The sequence below is a fragment of the Jatropha curcas genome, chromosome 8 (genome assembly GCF_041381405.1).
Source record: "Jatropha curcas cultivar XTBG-Jc1 chromosome 8, XTBG_Jcur_1.0, whole genome shotgun sequence".
NCBI classification, from domain to species: Eukaryota; Viridiplantae; Streptophyta; class Magnoliopsida; order Malpighiales; family Euphorbiaceae; genus Jatropha; species Jatropha curcas.
This window is the reverse complement of record NC_143158.1, coordinates 16,706,818-16,732,676: the sequence shown is the minus strand read 5'-3', so window position 1 is coordinate 16,732,676 and position 25,859 is coordinate 16,706,818. Positions and strand designations below refer to the sequence as shown.

General features: G+C 38.4%; 1 protein-coding gene across 1 annotated transcript; it reads left to right on the top strand.

Annotated features, from left to right (window-relative positions):
• Positions 1 to 709: 709 nt before the first annotated feature.
• On the top strand, positions 710 to 8,818 carry LOC149494256 (uncharacterized). The gene is made up of 4 exons (XM_089725435.1): positions 710 to 1,236; positions 1,399 to 1,492; positions 1,928 to 2,356; positions 8,399 to 8,818. Exons 1-4 carry the CDS (start codon positions 710 to 712, stop codon positions 8,816 to 8,818), a joined length of 1,470 nt encoding a protein of 489 aa, XP_089581561.1.
• The last annotated feature ends 17,041 nt before the right edge of the window (positions 8,819 to 25,859 follow it).

Below are 25,859 nucleotides of genomic sequence, written 5' to 3'. Positions count from 1 at the left end.
ATTTCACACTAGATGTTTGATTAGTGGAAAAGTGTGTACTCTTATTATTGATGGGGGTAGTTGCACTAATGTTGCTAATGTAAACATGGTAAACAAACTGAACTTGACTTGTCTCAAGCATCCTAAACCTTATAGGTTGCAATGGTTGAATGATTGTGGGGAAGTGAAAGTGACTAAACAGGTACTTGTGCCATTTTCTATTGGATGGTATGAAGATGAAATTTTGTGTGATATAGTACCTATGCAAGCTGGACATCTATTGTTGGGAAGACCATGGCAATATGATAGAAGAGCACTTCATGATGGATTCCACAATCGATATTCTTTGATTCATAAGGGTAAAAAGGTGGTTCTTGTACCTTTATCACCTCAAGAAGTTTATGAAGACCAAAGAAAGATAGTTGAGAGAGAGAGAGAAGTTTCGGCCTTGAGAAAACATGAGAGTGAAAATTCGAGATTGAGAGAACAAAAGAGAGAAAAGAGTAAGGATGAGGGAAAAGAGGCCACAAAAATAACAAAACAAATTAATGGCCCAATTGTGAGAGAAAAAGAAAGAGAGGAGAAAAAGAAACAGACTTTTTATGCAAGAGCTAGAGAGGTTAAGTGTGCCATTGCCTTGGAGAAGCCCATATTGCTTCTTAGGTACAAGGAAATTTTATTTGCTGAAATTAATGCTAACCTTGATAGTTTGCCTTCTACGTTTGTTTCTATGTTGCAGGAATTTGATGATGTCTTTCCTAGTGAATTACCAAGTGGTTTACCACCTTTAAGAGGAATAGAACATCAAATTGACTTCATTCCTGGATCCACCATTCCTAATAGGCCTGCCTATAGAAGCAATCCAATGGAGACAAAGGAGTTGCAAAGGCAAGTTGATGAACTTATGGAGAAAGGTTTGGTGAGAGAAAGCATGAGCCCGTGTGCCGTTCCCGTGCTTCTAGTGCCTAAAAAGGATGGAACATGGCGCATGTGTGTTGATTGTAGAGCGGTCAACAAAATTACAGTAAAGTATAGACACCCTATCCCTAGACTTGATGATATGTTAGATGAATTACATGGGGCAACTTACTTTACTAAAATTGATTTAATGAGTGGTTACCATCAAATTAGAATGCAACCAGGTGATGAATGGAAAACTGCTTTTAAAACTAAGTATGGTTTGTATGAATGGTTAGTCATGCCTTTTGGACTATCTAATGCACCTAGTACGTTTATGAGACTTATGAACCATGTATTGCGTGCCTTCTTAGGAAAGTTTGTGGTTGTATACTTTGATGATATACTCATCTATAGCAAGTCTCTTAATGATCATGTTGAGCATGTTAGGATAGTGTTACAAACTTTAAGGACTGAAAAGTTGTATGCTAAACTTAACAAATGCACATTTTGTATAGATAGACTTGTATTTCTTGGTTTTATTGTGAGTGCACAGGGTATTGAAGTAGATGAGGAGAAAGTTAAAGCTATCAAAGAATGGCCAACTCCCAAATTAGTTTCTGAAGTTAGGAGTTTTCATGGATTGGCAAGTTTTTATAGAAGGTTTGTTAAAGACTTCTCTTCAATTGCAGCACCACTAACAGAAATAATCAAAAAGGAAGTTGGATTCAAGTGGGAAGAAGAGCAACAAATGGCGTTTGACACGCTTAAAGGGAAGTTAACTTCTGCACCTATACTTTCTTTGCCTAATTTTGAAGGTACTTTTGAGATTGAGTGTGATGCTTCTGGAGTGGGAATTGGGGCTGTCCTAATGCAAGAAAAGAAGCCAATTGCCTACTTTAGTGAGAAGTTGAATGGAGCACAACTCAACTATTCAACCTATGACAAAGAGCTTTATGCCTTGGTAAGAACTTTACATGTTTGGCAACACTACTTATTACCTAAAGAGTTTGTCATCCATACTGACCATGAGGCCCTAAAACACTTGAAGGGTCAAGGTAAGCTTAATAAAAGGCATGGTAAGTGGGTTGAATTCATTGAACAATTTCCATATGTGATTAAATACAAGCATGGGAAAGATAATATTGTTGCTGATGCATTATCAAGAAGATATACTCTAATTACTGCTCTTAGTTCTAAATTGCTTGGATTTGAGTATGTTAAGGAATTGTATGTGAATGATTCTGATTTTGGCAACATATATGTAGCATGTGAGCATGGAGCATTTGATAAGTTCTATAGACATGATGGTTATTTGTTTAAGGGCAGCAAACTTTGTGCGCCTAAATGTTCTATGCGTGAATTGCTTGTGCTTGAATCTCATAGTGGGGGATTGATGGGACACTTTGGGGTACATAAGACTTATGATATGTTAAATGAACACTTTTATTGGCCTCACATGATTAAAGATGTAGAGAGGGTTTGTAACTCTTGTATTACTTGTAAACAGGCCAAATCTAAGTCTATGCCTCATGGATTATACATGCCTTTACCTGTTCCTAGTTCTCCTTGGATTGATATATCTATGGATTTTGTACTTGGATTACCTAGGACTAAACGTGGTAAAGATAGCATATTTGTTGTTGTTGATAGATTTAGCAAGATGGCTCATTTCATTTCTTGTCATAAAACTGATGATGCCAACAATATTGCTGAATTATTCTTTAAAGAAGTGGTAAGATTGCATGGGGTACCAAGAACTATAGTTTCTGACAGGGATGCAAAGTTCCTTTCACACTTTTGGAGAGTTTTGTGGGGTAAGCTTGGAACTAAATTGCTTTATTCTACAACTTGTCATCCACAAACATGATATGGATCCATTGGTGCTTCCTAGTGGGCTTGGATGTGTTCTTATCCTTTGTTGCTTGTTTTGGTCTAATTATTATGTAAGGGATATGGGCTCATAGTGTTTATTTAAGTTGTTTTGGGTTGGTTTTATGATGCATGCAATCTGCCCAATATCTAGTTGTTTGTTTTGGGCTGGAAATGACTTTATTTTGTGTTTTAGAGTTAAGCCCATGTGTTTTGGCCCTAGGGCAGCCTAGTTAGATGCTCTTCTTTAGGGTTATGTTTGTTGGGGCTTATATATAGCCTCCTTAAGATGTAAAACGGGATTTTTAGCCACCATTGAATTGAAATCAAAACAAAACGTTTTCTTCTTGTTCTTTCAAGAACAGATTGTGTTTTTCATAGAACCAAAATATCCTTAGTAATTAAGCTTGTGAGTTCTACAAGATTAATTGCACCAAGAATTTCAGAGTTGTTTTCAAGAGTACTTGAAGGTAAGTTTCTGATTCTTGTTCTAAATTCCTTGCTTTCTCTCTTCAAGAGTACTTGGGGGTTATAGGGATTGTCGGGTACTTCCGTGATTGCATGCTTTCCGCTAGATCTTCCTTGTTGATTTGCAAGAGTACTTGTTAATTGGCTAGGGTCGTATCATCTGGTATCAGAGCACTGTGGTTGTGGATTTCAATCTATCCTAGGGTTAGGGACTTAAAAAAAAAAAAAAAATCTTTAAATATTGTTCGATCTAGACATTATCTCTTTAGATCTTGTTGGGTCTAGACAATTTCTCATTAGATCTTCTTGGATCTAGAATTTTCTTGTTAAATCTTCTTGAATCTAGTTTTCTCTTTGTATCTTCTTATTGTTTGCATCATTTTCTAGTTACCCTTTGACTAATTCAAGATCTATCTTTGAATATTCTTGTTGTTTGCTTATTTCTTGATAAAAAAAAAAAAAAATCTGGATCTGAATTGGTTGTTAAAGACATTACCTACCTAAAATTGAATTGGGAGACACAAAAATCATTGTTGGACAAAGTCATTACCTACCTAAAATTGAATTGGGAGACACAAAATTCATTGTTGGACTAAGTCATTACCTACCTAAATTGAATTGGGAGACACAAACCATCCACTTATACCTTGTCTTACCCTTACCCTACCTAAATTGGGTCACATTTGTAGGTTAAGTGAGGATATAAATCAAAAACGTTGTGCTACAGTAACTTGCTACAGGAACTCAGAAGCAAACTTGCTACAGTACCTTAAAACGTCTGCTACAGTAACTTGCTACAGGAACTCAGAAGCAAACTTGCTACAGTACCTTAAAAAAAAAAAATTTTTTTTTTTTTTTTTGGGTTTTCTTTGTTTGCTTGCTTTGATTGGGTAGAATTAATTAGGTCCATATTTGGTTTGCTTTGTAGCGAACTAAATTCATACACTGTATCCCTAAATCGTCTTTTAAATTCTAGTTTCAATTTCTTGTTTGTGTGCTATCTTTGCTTCATTTAACATTGCTAAAGTGTTATTTGCTTGTTCCTACACTTTAGTTTATTGATTTCTTGCAATACACCTTTCTTATTCTTGTATTGACATTCAAACATTGTGATTTCTTGATAGAGTTTGTGCATTACTTAATTATATTCTTTGTTTTTCCTAACTTTCTCTTGACTTTTGTAGCAACTTTAGGATTCTGAAGTGCAATTATTCAAGTGGAAAGAGTGGTAAAAGGCTGGAGTGAAACCCACATATTGTAAAAAAGCCAAATAAAGAGAGAAACACGTGAGGGAGTGATAAACTAACCATTTCCTTTAGTTTTGTGTTTGTATTCTATTTCAGGATGTCTGATTCATCTAGAGATAAGAATGACAGCCCTCTTAAAATTGAAGATCCAAATCTACAAGCCTTTCTAGATGCTCTCTCTGGAGAGATGGGACGAATCACTAGGTTTATGGAGAGCTTTAATGACAGATTAGAGCTTCAAGAACAACAGACGGAAAGACATGACCACAATGCCACAAGGAGGGGTACAACAAGAGCTTGTCCTAGTACTACACCAATTAGATTTCAAACTCCTGAAGATGAGGAGGTTGATAATCCTGATCATTACTTTAGGGATTTGAACAATAAGTTAGGAAGGGTGCAAGGAAGGAAAAATGTGGATTACCTCAATAGGTATTCATTCACAAAGGATGGGTGGATGACCATTCCAAGATCATTTTCCTCAAAAGAAGTGGATGAAGACCAATATGGAAAGCAAAAGATGAGTTTTGAGGCTGTCAATAAAGAAAAGGAGTGCAAAAATAAAACGAGTGAAAATATATTGAGTGTAAATAAAAAGAAAGAGGGGGAAGAAAAGGAAAAACAAATTCAGCCTATATTTGTACCTTTGTGCAAAGAAGATTATTTTACCACTAATGATCTTAACCCATCCTTGCCAAGTGTGTTTGTTGATCTTTTGCAGGACTTTGAACATGTGGTTCCAGAAGAGATTGCCCAATCTTCATGTGAGGGTGAAAAGGTGGTTCTTGCACCAGTGACACCTCAAGAAGTGAATATTAATCAGAAAAAGTTGCTTGAGAGAGAGAAAGAGGAGTTCACTGATGTCTTTCTTGAAGAGTTGCCTAGTGGATTGCCACCTTTGAGAGGGATAGAACATCAAATCGATTTCATCCTTGGCTCCACCATTCCAAATCAACCAGTCAATAGAAGCAATCCAATGGAGACAAAGGTGTTGCAAAGGCATATTCAGGTTGTAGCAAACAATGGAGTTCAATACGGTCTAAAAAGGAGAAGAAGAGTAAAGAAAAGGGCATGGATTCTAAGGAGAAGTGGACTTATCCTAGCAAGCAAAAGGATACCTCAACTTTTAACTAAGATTCGAGGACGAATCTTTTTGAGGAAAGGGGGAATGATATGGATCCATTGGTGCTTCCTAGTGGGCTTGGATGTGTTCTTATCCTTTGTTGCTTGTTTTGGTCTAATTATTATGTAAGGGATATGGGCTCATAGTGTTTATTTAAGTTGTTTTGGGTTGGTTTTATGATGCATGCAATCTGCCCAATATCTAGTTGTTTGTTTTGGGCTGGAAATGACTTTATTTTGTGTTTTAGAGTTAAGCCCATGTGTTTTGGCCCTAGGGCAGCCTAGTTAGATGCTCTTCTTTAGGGTTATGTTTGTTGGGGCTTATATATAGCCTCCTTAAGATGTAAAACGGGATTTTTAGCCACCATTGAATTGAAATCAAAATAAAACGTTTTCTTCTTGTTCTTTCAAGAACAGATTGTGTTCTTCATAGAACCAAAATATCCTTAGTAATTAAGCTTGTGAGTTCTACAAGATTAATTGCACCAAGAATTTCAGAGTTGTTTTCAAGAGTACTTGAAGGTAAGTTTCTGATTCTTGTTCTAAATTCCTTGCTTTCTCTCTTCAAGAGTACTTGGGGGTTATAGGGATTGTCGGGTACTTCCGTGATTGCATGCTTTCCGCTAGATCTTCCTTGTTGATTTGCAAGAGTACTTGTTAATTGGCTAGGGTCGTATCAAAACAGATGGACAAACTGAAGTTGTGAATAGAACTTTAGGAACATTACTTCGTGCCATTGTGGGTAAGAACTTAAAAACTTGGGAAGATTGTTTGCCATTCATTGAGTTTGCATATAATCGTAGCATACATTCTACCTCAGGTTTTAGTCCATTTGAACTTGTTTATGGCTTTAATCCACTAACTGTATTAGATCTTGTTCCTTTACCTTTGAATGAACTTTCTAATTTAGATGGTGATAAAAAGGCAGAATTGGTGAAGTCCTTACATGAGAAGGCTAGAGCCAACATAGAAAAGAGGAACAAGCAATATGCTGAAAGAGCCAACAAGGGCAGAAAGAAGTTAGTGCTTATGCCAGGTGATTGGGTTGGGGTACACTTTCGCAAGGAAAGATTTCCCAACCAAAGGAAGAGTAAGCTAGATGCATGTGGAGATGGTCCATTCCAAGTCTTAGAGCGCATCAATGACAATGCCTACAAAATAGACTTGCCAGGTGAGTATGGTGTTTCTGCAACTTTCAATATTAGTGATTTGTCTCCCTTTGACATGGATGCAGATTTGAGGACAAATCTTTTTAAAGAAGGGGGGGATGATGCAGATCCACTACCACCAACCACCTATGGGGCTCAAGGGAACAAGGACCACAACAATGGCAATCCATTAGCACTTCCTAGTGGACCAATTACAAGGAGCCGTGCAAAGAAGTATGGAGCAACCATGTCCTTATACATTCAAGAACAAATCACACAAGAGCTCCATGACCTTGCTTTCAACAAGTGCTATGAAGAACTTGAAGGAACACCTAAGTTTCTCACATTAATAGAAGCACAAGTTGAGTGGGAACCATGCTTGGTTAGCACGCCCATGCAAGGTGGCACGCCCCAGGCCGTGCAAGCTACTGCCTCTCAAGGAACAACACATGATTTGGAGCACGCCCGTGCCAACTAGCACGCCCCAAACCGTGCACTTCTCTGCCTCTCGCGAGGGACACACATACATGCGCGCACGCCCGTGCCAATCAGCACGCCCCAGGCCGTGCACTTCTCTGCCTCTCGCGAGGAACACACATACATGCGCGCACGCCCGTGCCAATCAGCACGCCCTAGGGCGTGCACTTCCCTGCCTCTCAAATATTAGTTAGCTTATTTTGTGTTTTTGCAATGCTAATGGGTTGGGCCTCCAATATTTCGGCCACCCTTGAATAATTAGCCTTATTTTGATTAGATTTAGTCAATCTTTAGTGGATTTGGATTAGATCTCCAAATCCTTAAGTAGTTATGATTTTGTTAGTCAACTCCTTAGTTGGTTTAGATTTGCTAAATCCTACTCCTTAGCTAACTCTAAATCCTCTAAGGATCTGGACCTCTTAGATTAGTATAAATAGCTTGTTATTTTGTAAATTTCAACAGACAATTAATGAATTAAAGGGAGTTTCTTCTTCAACTTCATGCTTAGGCGTGTTCATGTTTTTAGAGAGTGTGAGATTGCATTCTTCTAATTGCATCAAGAATCAAGGTAAACTTATCAATCTAATTGTGGCGTTTATCTTATTCTTTTCTCTATTATTGGTGTTCTTGCTTCTTTAAGCTTTGGGTGCCATAGAGAGGGGTTTAGTTTGATCTTGGATCTCTTCCAAAACTTGTCATTGAGTTCATGAAATTTATTTTCATTGGGTTCCGCGTCATCTCCTCTCTTTGATGCGAAAGAAAGAGAAATTCACCAGCTTCGACGCCAAGTCGAAGAAATTGAAAGAGATAAAATCTTACAGCCTCCTGTTCCTCCACCTTCTTTCCCCTTTGATTATGCATTACCTCCACCACTGTTCACACCCTCTCCAGCTCCTATAAAAATGTTCCCTTCAATTGCTGATCTTATACCTCGGGAACCTCCCAAACCTCGAAGATGACCTTCCTCATCTTATTTACCTTCTACCACTTCTTCCCAAACCAGTTATGTACCTCCCACAGAACCCAAAGACAAAGGTCCTACCTTCCAGCAGTTTATGGCAACACCAGCTTCAGGTTCATCTAGTGATGTAGAAGACTCTCTCTCAGCTTCTTCATCCTCTTCTTCCTTTTCCCTTCCATAAGTTCTTATGAATGAACCACTAATGGAACCAAAAGTTGAACATCCAGATGATCCTTTTGATGATGCCTTTTGATCTCCCTCAAGATCAACTAGTCCCTCCTCGTCCTACTTCTGGACCTTGGTTTACTTTTGATGATGTTCCTCCCAGCAAATGGCGTAGCCGCATTCGTGAGTTTAATGCTTGGCTTGATACACAAATGACTTTCCCACTTACAATTCTGAAAAAGGTGCTTGCTGAGTTCTCATCCCGCTTTACTGGTTCTCTCCGTGAATGGTTTTTCAACGGTCTTTCAGAGTATCAACAAAAACAATTTCTCGCAAGTGCAAAGATCAGTAATGCCCTTGTTACTATCCACAATCAATTCCTTGGTAACTATCAGCTGATCTTTCAACAGCGCAAACAAGAGTTCTTTGACCGCAAGTGTTGTTCCCTTAAGTTCCGTGACTTGGAACAACACTATCAATAAATGAATCATCTCTATCATGAAATTGGTGGATTTAAAGATGACAACTTAAAACTCACATTCATTGCTTCTCTTCCTCAACTTATTCAACCTCAAGTACAACGAATGTGTGGAACAGATATTGCTAATCTCAAACTTGGTGAAATTTGGCAGTTCACTTTAACAGTTGTTGATCGTATGTGTGAACAACAACGACTCTTCAAAAAGATTGCTAAAGGTGATACCCTGTTAAAGTCTGCTTGTTCTCATCCTTTCCAAACCAAGTGCAAAGATACTTCCTGTGAATGTCATCCTCGGCGTTCAAAGCACTCAAAGCATTCTAAACATTCCAAGCATCAGAAGTCCATGTTCTTCCCTCGCAAGAAGAAGCACAACTTCAGAAAGATGCGTTGGTTCAAAAAGAAGTCAAAGTCTCGTCAAAAGTCTGACAGATGTTATATCTGTGGCAAAAAAGGGCATTCTGCAAAGAATTGTCCCAAGAAGCCTAAACATACTATTGCTCTTCTTCACCAACTGAAAGTTTCTTATCCTGATTATGATTCAGATCATGATTTGGAATCCCTGTTCTCAGAAGAAGATTCTGCTTCACCAGCAACTCTATTTGCCCTGCCTTACTTAGATTCTGATTTAGATTCCGACACAGATTTTGATGACATGGCTCCTGTCCTCACTATTGGTCCTCCTATTACTCTTAAACAGGAACCCCCAGATTTTGGTTGTCCTGAATCTCCAGACTTCATCTCTTGTCCTTTGTCACCACTCCCTCTAAGTCCAAATCCTTTTGATGACCTTTCTTTTGCAGAAATTTCCTATTGTTTTCCTGATATACCTTCACCATGTAAAATTCCTACATCTGTCTCACCTCCGAGTCTCTCCGACTCCTCATCCCTTATCTTATTTCCATTCTCATCTCCTGAACCTCAAGAATCCCTTCCTTCCTCACCTGATATCAGTTTTGTACAGTTTTCTCATCATGTGCCCTTAATTTCAATGCACGTCCTTCCTGATAAGTATGAGAAACCTATTATAGTTACTGCTCTCTTTGATACTGGTTCACATTGTACAATGATCAATCCTGATGTGTTACCAGCCCATGCCTGGAAAAAGAAGATCCTTCATTTCTCAGCCGCTGATGGAAAAAAGTTCCAGACCACTATGATAACTAAGAAGAAAATCGGCCTCCAGTTCTTTCCTGATTGTATTCTCTGGACTCATGTCATTGGGTCCTACCTCTTTGGCCGTGATCTTCTTATTGGTTTTGATGTCTATCACCATGCTCAGAATCTTCAAATCCTTCCCTCTGGAATAAAATACAAAAGACAGTTTAAACCATACACCAATAGTCCCAACTAGTTCTCTATAGCTTCTATTCCCTTTGACTTTGCTCACATCAAAGAATTATTCTCCCCATGTTGGGCAACGTCTCATCTCACCTTCAACCATCCCTCTCCTTTGTATAAAAACCCTGATTTCTTTGTCTCTCTTCCTTTTAAGCTCAATGAAGACATTAATCCTACCAAAGCTAGCCACCCTGGTATGTCTCCCTCTGATTTAGCTTTAGCCAGAGCTGAATGTCACGAACTGCTTCAACAAGGTCTCATTGAACCCACTCAATCTCCATGGGCATGTCAAGCATTCTATGTGAATAAACGCTCAGAACAACTTCGAGGAAAAAAGAGACTTGTTATTAATTATAAATCCCTAAATCATTTTCTTGCTGATGACAAGTTTCCTATTCCCAAGATTTCCTCTCTCCTGGTTCATCTTCAGAATGCTAAGTTCTTTTCAAAGTTTGATCTTAAATCTGGCTTTTGGCAACTAGGAATTCGCCCTGAAGATAGGTATAAAACTGCCTTCTGTCTTCCTGATGCACAGTATCAATGGACTGTAATGCCTTTTGGTCTGAAAACTGCTCCTTCAATCTTTTAAAGGGCTATGATCCGAATTTTTGAACCTTTGCTGCACAGTTGCATCATTTACATTGATGATATTCTATTGTTCTCCGAAACTGCAAAGGCCCATGAAGATCTTCTCCTACAGTTCCATTCTCTGGTCCATTCCTATGGAGTTATGCTTTCTGAGAAGAAGTCCATTATTGGCAAACAGGAAATTGATTTCCTTGGACTCCACATTAAAGATGGTGAATACCAACCAGGCCCACATTTGGCCCAAGAATTGGCCCATTTTCCATACTCCAATCTCACCAAAGTCGAAGTCCAACAGTTTCTTGGGTTCATCAATTACATTAGGGACTTCATCCCTAAAACTACCATGTACACCACGCCCTTGTCCTCTTTATTAAAAAAGACTCCTCCACCTTGGACCCATGAACATACTAAGGCCGTCAAAGCTCTTAAATAGTTAGCCCAAAAGACTCCCGCTTTGACTATTCCTTCTGATGAGGCCCAGCTCATTTTACAAACTAATGCTAGTGATCTGGCATGGGGTGCTATTCTTCTTCAACGCATAAATGGTAAAGAATCTCTCTGTAAATATGCTTCTGGAAAATTCAAAGATGCTGAGCTCCATTATCATTCCAATTACAAGGAGATCCTTGCAGTCAAACATGGAATTCAAAAATGTGAGTTCTTTCTGGCTTCCCGCCATTTTATCATTCGCCTTGACAATTCCTCCTTTCCAAAGATCCTTGATTTCAAAGGCAAAAATCTTCCTGATAAACAGTTACTCAGGTTAAAAGAATGGTTTTCCCGCTATGACTTTAAAGTACAGCACATAAAAGGCAAAACCAATCTTATCCCTGACTTCTTGTCACGCGTCTCTAAACCTGTCACTCCTGTCTCATCCATTATCAAGATTACTTATCCTTTTGTTGGCATGGCTTACTTTTTACAAGATACCCCTCATCCACAAATGCCACAAGGCCTCTCCTCTCAAGAACGTGACATGTGGATTGACAGAAAAATAATTGAGCTCTATCCTCAAGTACTTCCACATCCCAATGATTTCACTGCTCCTTTTCCTTGGCGACTGTTCCCCACTGTCAATGAGTCTTTTCCGCACACTGCTAATGAGTTCTGGTACCTTTGGTGTCTTACCACCCTTTATCATCTTCCTGTAGAAATTCCACTTCTCCCAAATCTTTGGTTTTTACACAGAGAAGAAAACCATCGTCATCCTGCCTGGTAGTTCTCCCAGCTCTTTGAAAACATTTCCTCATGGCAACATAAGCTCAGAGCTTGGATTCATCAAAGTAATCTGTTCACTCATCCTGATTTCAATAAAGCTAAAAAATACATGGCCATCCTGTTTTTGAGAAGACAATATGACTCATCTGGCACCATTGTCACCACCGTGTCCCATTGGAAGAATCTCCCTTGTCGTTTTGAGGAATCCTCTTTAACTATTAAACATGCACTATTAATTCATGGAAATTCACTTAATAATTCAACGAATCTATATATTCCCATGATTAGCATGCACAGACAAGACACAGATCAGAGAAGAATGTTTTCCTATGCAGACTTTGCACCTGGACCATCTTCTGAACCTGGACCATCAACTGGACCACCTGGCCCCCTTGACTCAGAGTTTCAGGATTCTCAATTACCTGATACTCCAATGACTTCACAACAGATTGAAGCACTCCTTCCAAGACGATCACCACGAATTCAACTGATGCACTCTCAACGTCCTCCTCCTGATCTTGATGATGTTCCTGAATATGATCCTGAAGACGATCATAACACGTGGATTACTGGTAATACTGATACGGATCCATCATCACTCGTCAGTGGATCGCAAGGAGGCATGGTGAACGACGAAGGAGATCCATTGGTGCTTCCTATTGGACCGATTACAAGGAGCCGTGCTAAGCGATATGGGGCAGCCATATCATTATTTGTTCAAGCCCAAATCACACAAGAACTGCATGATGTCGCATTCAACAAGTGTTGTGAGGAACTTGAAGGCATTCCTAGGCTTCTAATGTTGTTGGTGGCTCTTTAAGTGGAGGAAAGCACGCTGCTACAGTGCCCGTACCAATTAGTTTGACTTTGCTACAGTAAATTTGACTTTGCTACAGTAAACTGCTACAGGTACTCAGACGCGCTACAGTGCTACAGTGCGAGTTTTAGCCCATTTGAACTTAGGCGTGTTTTGTGTGTTTTATGCTTTGTTAAACCTAGATTCCTTATTTAGTATAAATAGCTTGTCTTCCATGTAATAAGACAACTTTGATAAATTGAAAAAACTTCATTTGTTCAAGCTTTGCTTGTTCCATTTGCTTAGAGTGACAGTGAGAGATTGCTTCCTCTAATTGCATCAAGAATTTAAGGTAAACTTATCAATTCGATTGTGGCGTTTATCTTATTCTTTGCTTGATTATTGGTGTTACCGTTTCCTTATAAACGTGGGGTGCCATAGAGCGTTTAATCTCGATTATTGGTGTTTCCGTTTCATTATAAACGAGGGGTGCCATAGAGGCGAACTTACATCTCATCCTTTGATTCGATCCGTATCATTTGGTATCAGAGCCAAATCAAAGTTTTAGGGTAAGTTCTGTTATCTTAGTTAGGAATTTGAGTCTTCTTGTTACTGGATTCCATTGTTGTTTGTCTTATTTCTTATTTTCATTGTAGATCTGGAATTTTCTCTTTAGATCTTGCTGGATCTAGGTGTTTCTCGTTAGATCTTCTTAGATCTGGAATTTTCTCTTTGGATCTTGTTGCATCTAGATATTTTTCTCATTGGATTTACTTAGATCTAGAATTACCTTCTTCTGAATCTTCTTGTTGTTGCTTGTTCTTCATTCAAAAAAAAAAAAAAAAAAAAGAACAAATCAATTGATTACGTTATTAAGAATTTATAAGTTATTAAATACCAAATCTGGAGATTTGTTTGTCTTCTTGAATCTTGTTGATAAAAAAAAAAAAAAAAAAATCATTGTTGGACAACTAATTATTACCTACCCAAATTTGAATTGGGGGGACACAAACACATTGTTGGACAATTAATTATTACCTACCAAATTAGAAGTGGGAGACACAAAAGCATTGTTGGACAACATAATTATTACCTACCTAAATTGAATTGGGGGACACAAATTGGGTCACTTGCTACAGGAACTCACCTACCTAAATTGGGTCACTTGCTACAGGAACTTGCTACAGTAACTTGCTACAGGTACTCAGTAGCATCCGTGCTACAGTACCTTAAAAAAATTTATTTTTTTTTTGGGTTTTTCTTTGTTTTCTTGCATTGTTTGGGTAGAAGTAAATTAGGTCCATATTTGGTTTGCTTGTAGTGAACTAAATTCATACATTATATCCAGAATTCGTCTTTTAAATTCTAGTTTGTTTATTCTTGTTTTGAGCTTTCTTTTGCCTCTATTACATTACTAGGGTGTATTTGTTTGTTCACTACACTCTAAATTAATATAATCAAGTAGTACATCATCTTGTCCTTGTACTACCATCCATTATCGTTTTGAGTCTTCTTTCTAGAGTTTGTGCTTACTTGTTGTTAAGGTTTGTTTTCCTTGTGTTCTAAACGTGCTTTGAGATTGATTGGTTGGCGTGAAATTCTGAAGTACAATTGGAGGATTTGCAAGGAGTGATTGAGGAGTGTAAACACGTGAGGGAGTGCTTTATCACTAACTCAAATCTTTTTTGTGTTTTCTATTTTTGAATACTAACCATGAGTACAGGCAAATCTGGAGATGGTAATGATGGAATTCCAATTAAAGATCCTCAATTGAAACTTTTCATGGAAGCAATTCAAGGACAGTTTAGAACCTTCAATAATCTTGTCCAAGACATGAGGGAGGAATTGCAAGAGATAAAAGCTTCACATAGCTCTAATACAACTAGAACTCGTCCACAAACTAGATTTCAAGACCATGATGATGAAGAAAGTGAAGAGACCAATCGTAATAAACTTGATGGGGACTTGGGATCAATTAAGATGAGGATTCCAGAATTCAAAGGCAACAACAATGCTGAAGAGTACCTTGAATGGGAAAGAAAGGTAGAACAAATCTTTGAATGCCATAACTATTCCCAAGAGAAGAAATCCCATCTTGCAGCTGTGGAGTTCAAAGGATATGCTATGTTTTGGTGGGAACAATTGCTATTAAAAAGAAGAAGTAGGGGGATGCGACCAGTACCACCATGGGAGATCATGAAGGAATTAATGCACCAAAAGTTTGTCCCTGCTCATTACTTTAGGGATTTACACAACAAACTAGCAAGAATGGTACAAGGAGGAAGGAGTGTGGAAGAGTACTACAAGGAGATGGAGATTTGCATGGCAAGAGCTAAGATTGAGGAAGATGTCCAAATCACCATGTCACGATTCCTTGGAGGTCTAAATAGCGATATTGCTGATGCTTTGGAGATGTATCGCTATGATGCACTAGAAGAGATGGTAGATATGGCCATGAAGCTAGAAAGGCAGAAAAAGGGAAAGTCTACCGACAAGTATTCCAACAATACTTTGGGAACCAAATGGTCCAAAGGAGGTGAGAAGAAAGACTTCAAAGGTCCTAGTTTCCAAAGGACAGAATCAGTTTCGAAAGGTAAAGAGGTTGCCCAAACTACATTCAAAGGAAACAAAGGCACTTCTAACTCTATAAACCCTGCTAGAGAGATTAAATGCTTTAAGTGTTTAGGAAAAGGGCATATTGCATCTCAATGTCCTAATAAAAGGGTTATGATTGTTAGGGAAGATGGAAATGTTAGTTCTGAATCCGAATGTAGTGATTGTGATGATATGCCTCATTTGCATGATGTTGATAATGATAATTCAGATGAGGATGAGCATAACTTGTTGTTTGCTGAACGTGGAGAATCTTTGGTTGTTAGGCGAGTTTTGAATATGCATGTTAAGGAGGAGAGCCTTGAACAACGTGAGAACATATTTCACACTAGATGCTTGATACATGGAAAAGTGTGCTTGCTTATTATTGATGGGGGTAGTTGCACTAATGTTGCTAGTGTAAGTATGGTGAATAAGTTGAATTTGGCATGTCTTAAACATCCTAAACCTTATAGATTGCAATGGTTGAATGATGGTGGAGAGGTGAAGGTGACACGCCAAGTGCTTGTGCCATTCTCCATTGGATGGTACAAAGATGAGATTTTGTGTGATGTAGTACCGATGCAGGCAGGCCATCTATTGTTGGGAAGGCCATGGCAATATGATCGAAAGGCACTACATGATGGGTTCTTTAACCGATACTCTTTGGTTCATAAGGGGAAGAAGGTGACTCTTGTTCCATTATCACCTCAAGAAGTGTACACCGATCAGAAGAAAATACTTGAGAGAGAGAGAGAAACTTCAGTTTTGAGGGAAAATGAGAGTGAGACATCCAGTTCGAGAGAACAAAAGAGTATTAAAAGAGAGGTTGAAAAGAAAGAGGCCACAAAAGATACCAAACAGATTATTGGCCCAAAAGTGAGTGAAACACAAAGAGGGGAGAGAAAGAAACACACTTTTTATGCGAGAGCTAGAGAGGTTAAGTGTGCCATAGCCTTGAGGCAACCCGTGTTGCTTCTTAGATTCAAGGAAATTTTGTTTTCTAACGCTGACACTAATCTTGATGGTTTACCTCCTGTGTTTGTTTCTATGTTACAGGAATTCACTGATGTTTTTCCAGAGGAGCTACCTAGTGGATTACCACCTTTGAGAGGGATAGAACATCAGATTGATTTCATTCCCGGCTCCACCATTCCAAATCGACCAGCCTATAGAAGTAATCCGACGGATACAAAGGAGTTGCAAAGGCAAGTTGATGAGCTTATGGAGAAAGGATTGGTGCGAGAAAGCATGAGTCCTTGTGCCGTTCCAGTACTTTTAGTACCAAAAAAGGATGGTACATGGCGAATGTGCATTGACTGCAGGGCGGTCAACAAAATCACTGTAAAGTATAGACACCCTATTCCTAGACTTGATGATATGTTAGATGAATTGTGTGGGTCGACTTACTTTACAAAGATCGATTTAATGAGCGGTTATCATCAAATTCGGATGCAACCAGGTGATGAATGGAAAACTGCTTTCAAAACTAAGTATGGTTTGTATGAATGGTTAGTTATGCCTTTTGGATTGTCTAATGCACCTAGTACTTTCATGAGGCTTATGAACCATGTTTTACGTGCTTTCTTAGGAAAATTTGTAATTGTGTACTTTGATGATATACTTGTTTATAGCAAGTCTCTTAATGATCATGTTGGGCATGTTAGGCTAGTATTACAAGCTTTGAGAACTGAACAATTGTATGCTAAGCTTAAGAAATGCACATTTTGTATAGATAGACTTGTGTTTCTTGGTTTTGTTGTGAGTGCGCAGGGTATAGAGGTGGATGACGAGAAAGTGAAAGCTATCAAGGAATGGCCAATGCCGAAATCAGCTTCGGATGTACGAAGTTTCCATGGGTTGGCAAGTTTCTACCGACGGTTTGTACAGGATTTCTCTTCAATTGCTGCACCACTCACGGAGGTAATTAAGAGGGAAGTTGGGTTCAAGTGGGGCGAGGAACAACAGAAAGCGTTTGACATGCTTAAAGGGAAGTTGACATCCGCTCCAATACTTTCTTTACCTAATTTTGAGAACACCTTTGAAATTGAGTGTGATGCTTCTGGTGTAGGTATTGGAGGAGTGCTGATGCAAGAGAAGAAGCCAATTGCCTATTTCAGTGAGAAGTTGAATGGAGCACAACTCAATTACTCGACCTATGATAAGGAGCTATATGCCTTGGTGAGGACTTTGAACGTATGGCAACACTACTTATTACCTAAGGAGTTTGTCATTCACACTGATCATGAAGCCCTAAAACACTTGAAGGGTCAAGGTAAGCTCAACAAGCGACATGGTAAGTGGGTTGAGTTCATTGAACAATTCCCTTACGTTATTAAATACAAGCATGGAAAGGATAACGTTGTTGCTGATGCATTGTCACGGAGACATGCTTTACTTACTACTCTTAGTTCTAAGTTGCTAGGATTTGAGTATGTTAAGGATTTGTATGTGTCTGATTCAGATTTTGGCAATGTGTATTTGGCATGTGAACATGGAGCATTTGATAAATTTTATCGACATGAAGGATATTTGTTTAAGGGCAGTAAACTTTGTGTTCCTAAATGCTCTATGCGTGATTTGCTTGTACTTGAGTCTCATTGTGGGGGATTGATGGGACATTTTGGGGTACATAAGACTTATGACATGTTGAATGAACATTTTTATTGGCCTCATATGCGTAAAGATGTCGAGAAAGTTTGTGATTCTTGCCTTACTTGTAAACAGGCCAAGTCTAAGTCTATGCCTCATGGCTTGTATATGCCTTTACCAGTTCCTAGTTCACCTTGGGTTGATATCTCTATGGATTTTGTACTTGGATTACCTAGGACTAGGCATGGTAGAGACAGTATATTTGTAGTGGTTGATAGGTTCAGCAAAATGGCTCATTTCATTCCTTGTCATAAAACTGATGATGCCATTCATATTGCTGAATTGTTCTTTAGAGAGGTGGTACGATTACATGGAGTTCCACGGACTATCGTTTCTGATAGGGATGCTAAGTTCCTTTCACATTTTTGGAAGGTTTTGTGGGGTAAGCTAGGTACAAAATTACTTTATTCTACTACCTGTCATCCACAAACAGATGGCCAAACTGAAGTTGTGAATAGGACTTTAGGAACTTTACTTCGTGCTATAGTGGGTAAAAATTTGAAAACTTGGGAGGATTGTTTGCCATTTATTGAATTTGCATATAATCGAAGCATACATTCTACTTCAGGTTTTACTCCATTTGAACTTGTTTATGGATTTAACCCACTAACTGTTTTGGATCTTGTTCCTTTACCTTTACATGAGCTCTCTAGTTTAGATGGTGCTAAAAAGGCTGAATTGGTGAAGTCTTTACATGAGAAGGCTCGAGTAAATATTGAAAAGAGGAACAAACAATATGCTGACAGGGCAAACAAAGGAAGGAAGAAGCTGGTGTTTGCGCCTGGAGATTGGGTTTGGGTGCACCTTCGGAAGGAGAGGTTTCCCAACCAACGAAAGTCTAAGTTAGATGCACGTGGAGATGGTCCATTCCAAGTCTTGGAACGCGTCAATGACAACGCCTACAAGATAGACTTACCAGGTGAGTATGGTGTTTCCGCTACCTTTAACGTTAGTGATTTGTCTCCTTTTGACATGGATGCAGATTTGAGGACAAATCTTTTTGAGGAAAGGGGGGATGATACGGATCCATCATCACTCGTCAGTGGATCGCAAGGAGGCATGGTGAACGACGAAGGAGATCCATTGGTGCTTCCTATTGGACCGATTACAAGGAGCCGTGCCAAGCGATATGGGGCAGCCATATCATTATTTGTTCAAGCCCAAATCACACAAGAACTGCATGATGTCGCATTCAACAAGTGTTGTGAGGAACTTGAAGGCATTCCTAGGCTTCTAATGTTGTTGGTGGCTCTTTAAGTGGAGGAAAGCACGCTGCTACAGTGCCCGTACCAATTAGTTTGACTTTGCTACAGTAAATTTGACTTTGCTACAGTAAACTGCTACAGGTACTCAGACGCGCTACAGTGCTACAGTGCGAGTTTTAGCCCATTTGAACTTAGGCGTGTTTTGTGTGTTTTATGCTTTGTTAAACCTAGATTCCTTATTTAGTATAAATAGCTTGTCTTCCATGTAATAAGACAACTTTGATAAATTGAAAAAACTTCATTTGTTCAAGCTTTGCTTGTTCCATTTGCTTAGAGTGACAGTGAGAGATTGCTTCCTCTAATTGCATCAAGAATTTAAGGTAAACTTATCAATTCGATTGTGGCGTTTATCTTGTTCTTTGCTTGATTATTGGTGTTACCGTTTCCTTATAAACGTGGGGTGCCATAGAGCGTTTAATCTCGATTATTGGTGTTTCCGTTTCATTATAAACGAGGGGTGCCATAGAGGCGAACTTACATCTCATCCTTTGATTCGATCCGTATCAAATACCAAACGACCGCACTGGACCTATGATCACACTCCTTCTGATGACTCAGATGAAGACTATTCCGAACATGAACCCATCAACAAAAGTCCTTGGGTCTAAAAGTGGATGGTGATGCGTCCCATCCTTGTCCCCTTTCCCTTTTGTAATAATGGTGATGTGTTTGTCTTTTCCTTTTGTCTTGTTGTAATAATGTATGTGTAATAATATGTGTGTCATTTTCGTGGGCCCTCCCACATTATTATGTCTAGGATAAGATTCCTTTGCATTATTATGTTAAAGGATAAGATTGCCACGTGGCTTGTCACGATTGGCTCTCTAAGATTACTTAAGATAAGGTTAGATAAGGATGCCACATGGGATCTTCTCATTGGCTCTTTAGATTACTTAGGATAAGGCTCTTTGCCTATAAATATGTAAGCTCTCTTCATTGTAAGACATAAGAAAACTTTCATAAATACAATCTAGTTTGTTTTCTCTCTATGGCTTTCTAAATCTTCTCTCTTCTTCTCTCTGAAGATAGTTGCTGTGCTAAGTAGTTTTCTCCATTAATACAAAGATCCTAGTCTCCGATCTGTACCCCTGTATGCTATTCGGGTTCAGCGTTCTAAAGACCTTGAAAGGCCTATTGAAGCCGTGGAAGGCGTGTTGTGGCTATTCGGTTGCGAAATGCTGAACGGAATACCCTGCTGGGTGGACAGCTCTCGGGCGTGTTGTGACTATTCGGTTGCGAACTGCTGAACGGAATACCCTGCTGGGTGGACAGCTCTCGGCTACAGCTGTCCACCCAGCAGGGTATTTCGTTCAGCAGTTCGCAACCGAATAGCCACAACACGCCTTCCACGGCTTCAATAGGCCTTTCAAGGTCTTTAGAACACTGAACCAGAATAGTATACAGGGGTACAGATCGGAGACTAGGATCTTTGTATTAATGGAGAAAAACTACTTAGCACAGCAATTATCTTCAGAGAGGAGAAGAGAGAAGATTTAGAAAGCCATAGAGAGAAAACAAACTAGATTGTATTTATGAAAGTTTTCTTATGCCTTACAATGAAGAGAGCTTACATATTTATAGGCAAAGCGCCTTATCCTACGTAATCTAAAGAGCCAATCATGACAAGCTACGTGGCAATCTTATCTTTCAACATAATTGATACGGATCCACTATCAACAACCACCTATGGAGCTCAAGGGAACAAGGACCACAACAATGGCAATCCATTAGTACTTCCTAGTGGACCAATCACAAGGAGCCGTGCAAAGAAGTATGGAGCAACCATGTCCGTATACATTCAAGAACAAATCACACAAGAGCTATGAAGAACTTGAAGGAACACCTAAGTTTCTCACATTGATGGAAGCACATGTTGAGATCAAATCTAAAATTCCAGCATATGGCATGCCATGGCCATACTAGAGCCTAACTTTGGCATAATAAGTTAGCCCATTTTTGTTAGTTTGGAGTTGTAATGTTGTTAATGGGTTGGGCCACCAATAAATTGGGCCACCCTTTTAATGTTTATCCTTAGTTGGTTTGGATTAATTATTCCTTATCCTTAGTTGGTTTGGATTAATTATTCCTTATCCTTAATTTGTTTGGATTAATTATTCCTTATCCTTAGTTGGTTTGGATTAATTACTCCTTATCCTTAGTTGGTTTGGATTAATTACTCCTTATCCTTAGTTGGTTTGGATTAATTACTCCTTTTCCTTAGTTGGTTTGGATTAATTATTCCTGATACGGATCCATCATCACTCGTCGCTGGATCGCAAGGAGGCATGGTGAACGACGAAGGAGATCCATTGGTGCTTCCTATCAGATCGATTACAAGGAGCCGTGCCAAGCGATATGGGGCAGCCATATCATTATTTGTTCAAGCCCAAATAACACAAGAACTTCATGATGCCGCATTCAACAAGTGTTGTGAAGAACTTGAAGGCATTCCTAAGCTTCTAATGTTGTTGGTGGCATGTGAAGTTGAAGCACTCCATTAAATTTGTTTGGATTGCTATAGTGGAGGAAGGCACACCTGCTACAGTGGAGGAAAGCACGCCTGCTACAGTGCCCGTGCCAATTAGCTTGACTGTTACAGTAAATTTGACTTTTCTATAGTAAATTTGACTTGCTACAGTGACATCGACTTGAAGGCTTGGAGTGACTTAGGCGTGTTTTGTGTGTTTTATGCTTTGTTAAACCTAGTTTCCTTATTTAGTATAAATAACTTGTCTTCCATGTAAGGACAGAACTTTTGACATTGATAAACTTCATTTGTTCAAGCTTTGCTTGTTCTCCTTTGCTTAGAGTGATAGTGAGAGATTGCTTCCTCTAATTGCATCAAGAATTAAGGTAAACTTATCAACTCATTTGTGGCATTTATCTTGTTCTTTGCTTGATTATTGGCGTTACCGTTTCCTTATAAACGTGGGGTGCCATAGAGCGATTAATCTCGATTATTGGTGTTTCCGTTTCATTATAAACGAGGGGTGCCATAGAGGTGAACTTATATCTCATTCTTTGATTCGATCCGTATCAATTCCTTATCCTAAATTTATTTAGATTTAGCTAATCTTTAGTTGATTTGGATTAGTTAACCAAATCCTTAAGTTGTTTAGATTTGCTAGTCATATCCTTAGTTAGTTTAGATTTGCTAAATCCTACTCCTTAGCTAACTCTAAATCCTTTAAGGATCTGGATCTCTTAGATTAGTATAAATAGCTTGTTATTTTGTAATTATTCAGAATATTATTCAATCAATTAAAGAGAGATTTTCTTCTTCCATGCCTTTGGCGTGTTCATGTTTTTAGAGAGTGTGAGATTGCATTCTTCTAATTGCATCAAGAATCAAGGTAAACTTATCAATTCTTTATGGCGTTTATCTTATTCTTTTACTCTATTATTGGTGTTCTTGCTTCTTTAAGCTTTGGGTGCCATAGAGGGGAGTTTATTCTAGATCTTGGATCTCTTCCAAAACTTGTCATAGAGTTCATGGAATATATTTCCATAGGGATCCGCGTCAGTTTGGTATCAGAGCCAAAGATTAAGGTAAATTCTTATTTATCTTAGTTCTAGGGTTTGTGTTTATTTGTTTTCTTGTTCTTCTTGTTCTTGTGTTTGTTTTCTTCTTCATCTTGTTTCTTGTGTTTGTTTTCTTGTTTTGCTTAGTTAAAATTCGAGTTTGCTTCAATTAAAATTGTTAATTTCGTTCTTGTTCAAATCTGGAAGTTTTGGTCTTAGATCTTGTTGACTAAAAAAAAAAAAGAGTAAAAAAAAAAAATCGTCCACCATTAAAATTGCTTGTGTGGACTTGTTTGTTCCTGAATCCAAGGGATTTTGATCCTAATTCATAGGGATTTGACCATATTTTGTGGGATTTGTTCCTAATTCTTAGGGATTTGACCTTAAATTATGGGATTTTTCCTAATCCTTAGGGATTTGACCTTATTTTGTGGGATTTGACCATATTTTGTGGGATTGTTCCTAATCTTTGGAGATTTGACCTTATATTATGGGATTGAGTTTACCCACTATAATCTTGTGATAAAATCTAATCTTAACTACTTATGGATAAGATAACAAGAATTAGTTGACCATATCTTTTGAGATTAAGCAAATCTACTACAATCCTTGTCAAATCTAAAATCCTACCTAAATTGGGATACATTGAAAAGGGATTTAACTCAGCACGCCCGTGCTTTACCTCAAGCATAACCGTGCTAGGGCCTGACCTTCACTTATTAGGCTAAGCAATACACGCACGCCCGTGCACGATTCTGACTATTATTTTCTTTTGGTTATTCTTTGATTGCTTGCTTTATTTTGGGTAGAATTAATTAGGTCCATATTTGGTTTGCTTTGTAGTAAGTTAAATTCATACATTATATCTTAATATTGTCTTTTATATTCTAGTTTCTTTGTTTTTGTCTGATCTTTCTTTTGCTTCTATTACATTATTAGGGTGTGTTTGCTTGTTTACTACACTCTAATTGATAATTACAGTAGTGCATTATTTATATTCTTGTGCTACTATCCATCTCGTTTTGAGTCTTCTTTCTAGAATTTGTGCTTGCTTTTATTGTTAAGATTTATTCCTTGTTTCTAAACGTGCTTTTGAGTTGAATTGGTTGGCCTAAGATTCTGAAGTTCAATTGGAAGAATTGCAAGGAGTGATTAAAGAGTGTAAACACGTGAGGGAGTGATTTACCAATAATTCAAATCTTTTTGTGTTTTCTCTTTGAATACTAACCATGAGTTCAGGCAAGTCTAGAGATGGAAGTCCAATTAACGATCCTCAAATGAAACTTTTCATGGAAGCAATTCAAGGACAGTTTAGAACCTTCAACAATCTTTTCCTAGACATGAGGGAGGAATTGCAAGAGATGAGGGCTTCACAAAATTCTAACACAATAAGAGCTCGTCCACAAGCTAGATTCCAAGCCCAAGATGATGAAGATACTGAAAATACTAATAAACTTGATGGAGACTTGGGATCAATCAAGATGAGAATTCCAGAATTCAAAGGTAACAACAATGCTGAAGAGTACCTTTAATGGGAAAGAAAAGTAGAACAAATTTTTGAATGCCATAACTATTCTCAAGAAAAGAAATCCCATCTTGCTGCTGTTGAATTCAAAGGTTATGCCATGTTTTGGTGGGAACAATTGCTATTGAAAAGAAGAAGAAAGGGATTGCGACCTGTACCACCATGGGAGATCATGAAAGAGCTAATGCACCAAAAATTTGTCCCTACTCATTACTTTAGGGATTTACATAATAAATTAGCTAGAATGGTGCAAGGAGGAAGGAGTGTGGAAGATTACTACAAGGAGATGGAGATTTGCATGGCAAGAGCCAAGATTGAGGAAGATGAGCAAATCACCATGTCATGATTCCTTGGAGGTCTAAATAAAGACATTGCTGATGCTTTAGAGATGTATAGGTATGATACCTTGGAAGAGATGATAGACATGGCCATGAAACTTGAAAGACAAAAAAAGGGGAGATCCACCAACAAGTATTCTAGCAACACATGGGGATCTAAATGGCCCAAAGAAGGTGAGAAGAGGGATTTTAAGAGTTATAATTCCCAAAGGACAGATTCAACTTCAAAAGGTAAAGAGGCTGTCCAAACTCCATTTAAAAGCAACAAAGGTACTTCTAACTCTACAACCCCTTCTAGAGAAATTAAATGTTTTAAATGTTTGGGGAAAGGGCATTATGCATCTCAATGTCCTAATAAAAGGGTTATGATTGCTAAAGATGATGGGAATGTTAGCTCTGAATCTGAATGTAGTGATTGTGATGATATGCCTAATTTAATTGATGATGATGATGATGATTCAGAAAATTTAATACTTCCTGAACATGGAGAAGCTTTGGTTGCTAGGCGTGCTTTGAATATGCATGTTAAAGAAGAAAGCCTTGAGCAACGTGAGAACATATTTCACTCTAGATGTTTGATTAGTGGAAAAGTGTGTACTCTTATTATTGATGGGGGTAGTTGCACTAATGTTGCTAGTGTAAACATGGTAAACAAACTGAACTTAACTTGTCTCAAGCATCCTAAGCCTTATAAGTTGCAATGGTTGAATGATTATGGGGAGGTGAAAGTGACTCGACAAGTGCTTGTGCCATTTTCTATTGGAAGGTATGAAGATGAAATTTTATGTGACATAGTACCTATGCAAGCTGGCCATCTGTTGTTGGGAAGACCATGGCAATATGATAAAAGAGCACTTCATGATGGATTCCATAATCGATACTCTTTGATTCATAAGGGGAAAAAGGTGGTTCTTGTACCATTATCACCTCAAGAGGTTTATGAAGACCAAAGAAAGATATTTGAAAGAGAGAGAGAGGTTTCGGCCTTGAGAAAACAAGAGAGTGAAGTTTCGAGAGAACAAAAGAGAGAAGATAGTAAGAATGAGGGAAAAGAGGCCACAAAAATAACAAAACAAATCAATGGCCCAATTGTGAGTGAAAAACAAAGAGAGGAAAAAAAGAAACAGACCTTTTATGCAAGGGCTAGGGAGGTTAAGTGTGCTATTGCCTTGGAGAAGCCCATATTGCTTCTAAGATACAAAGAGGTT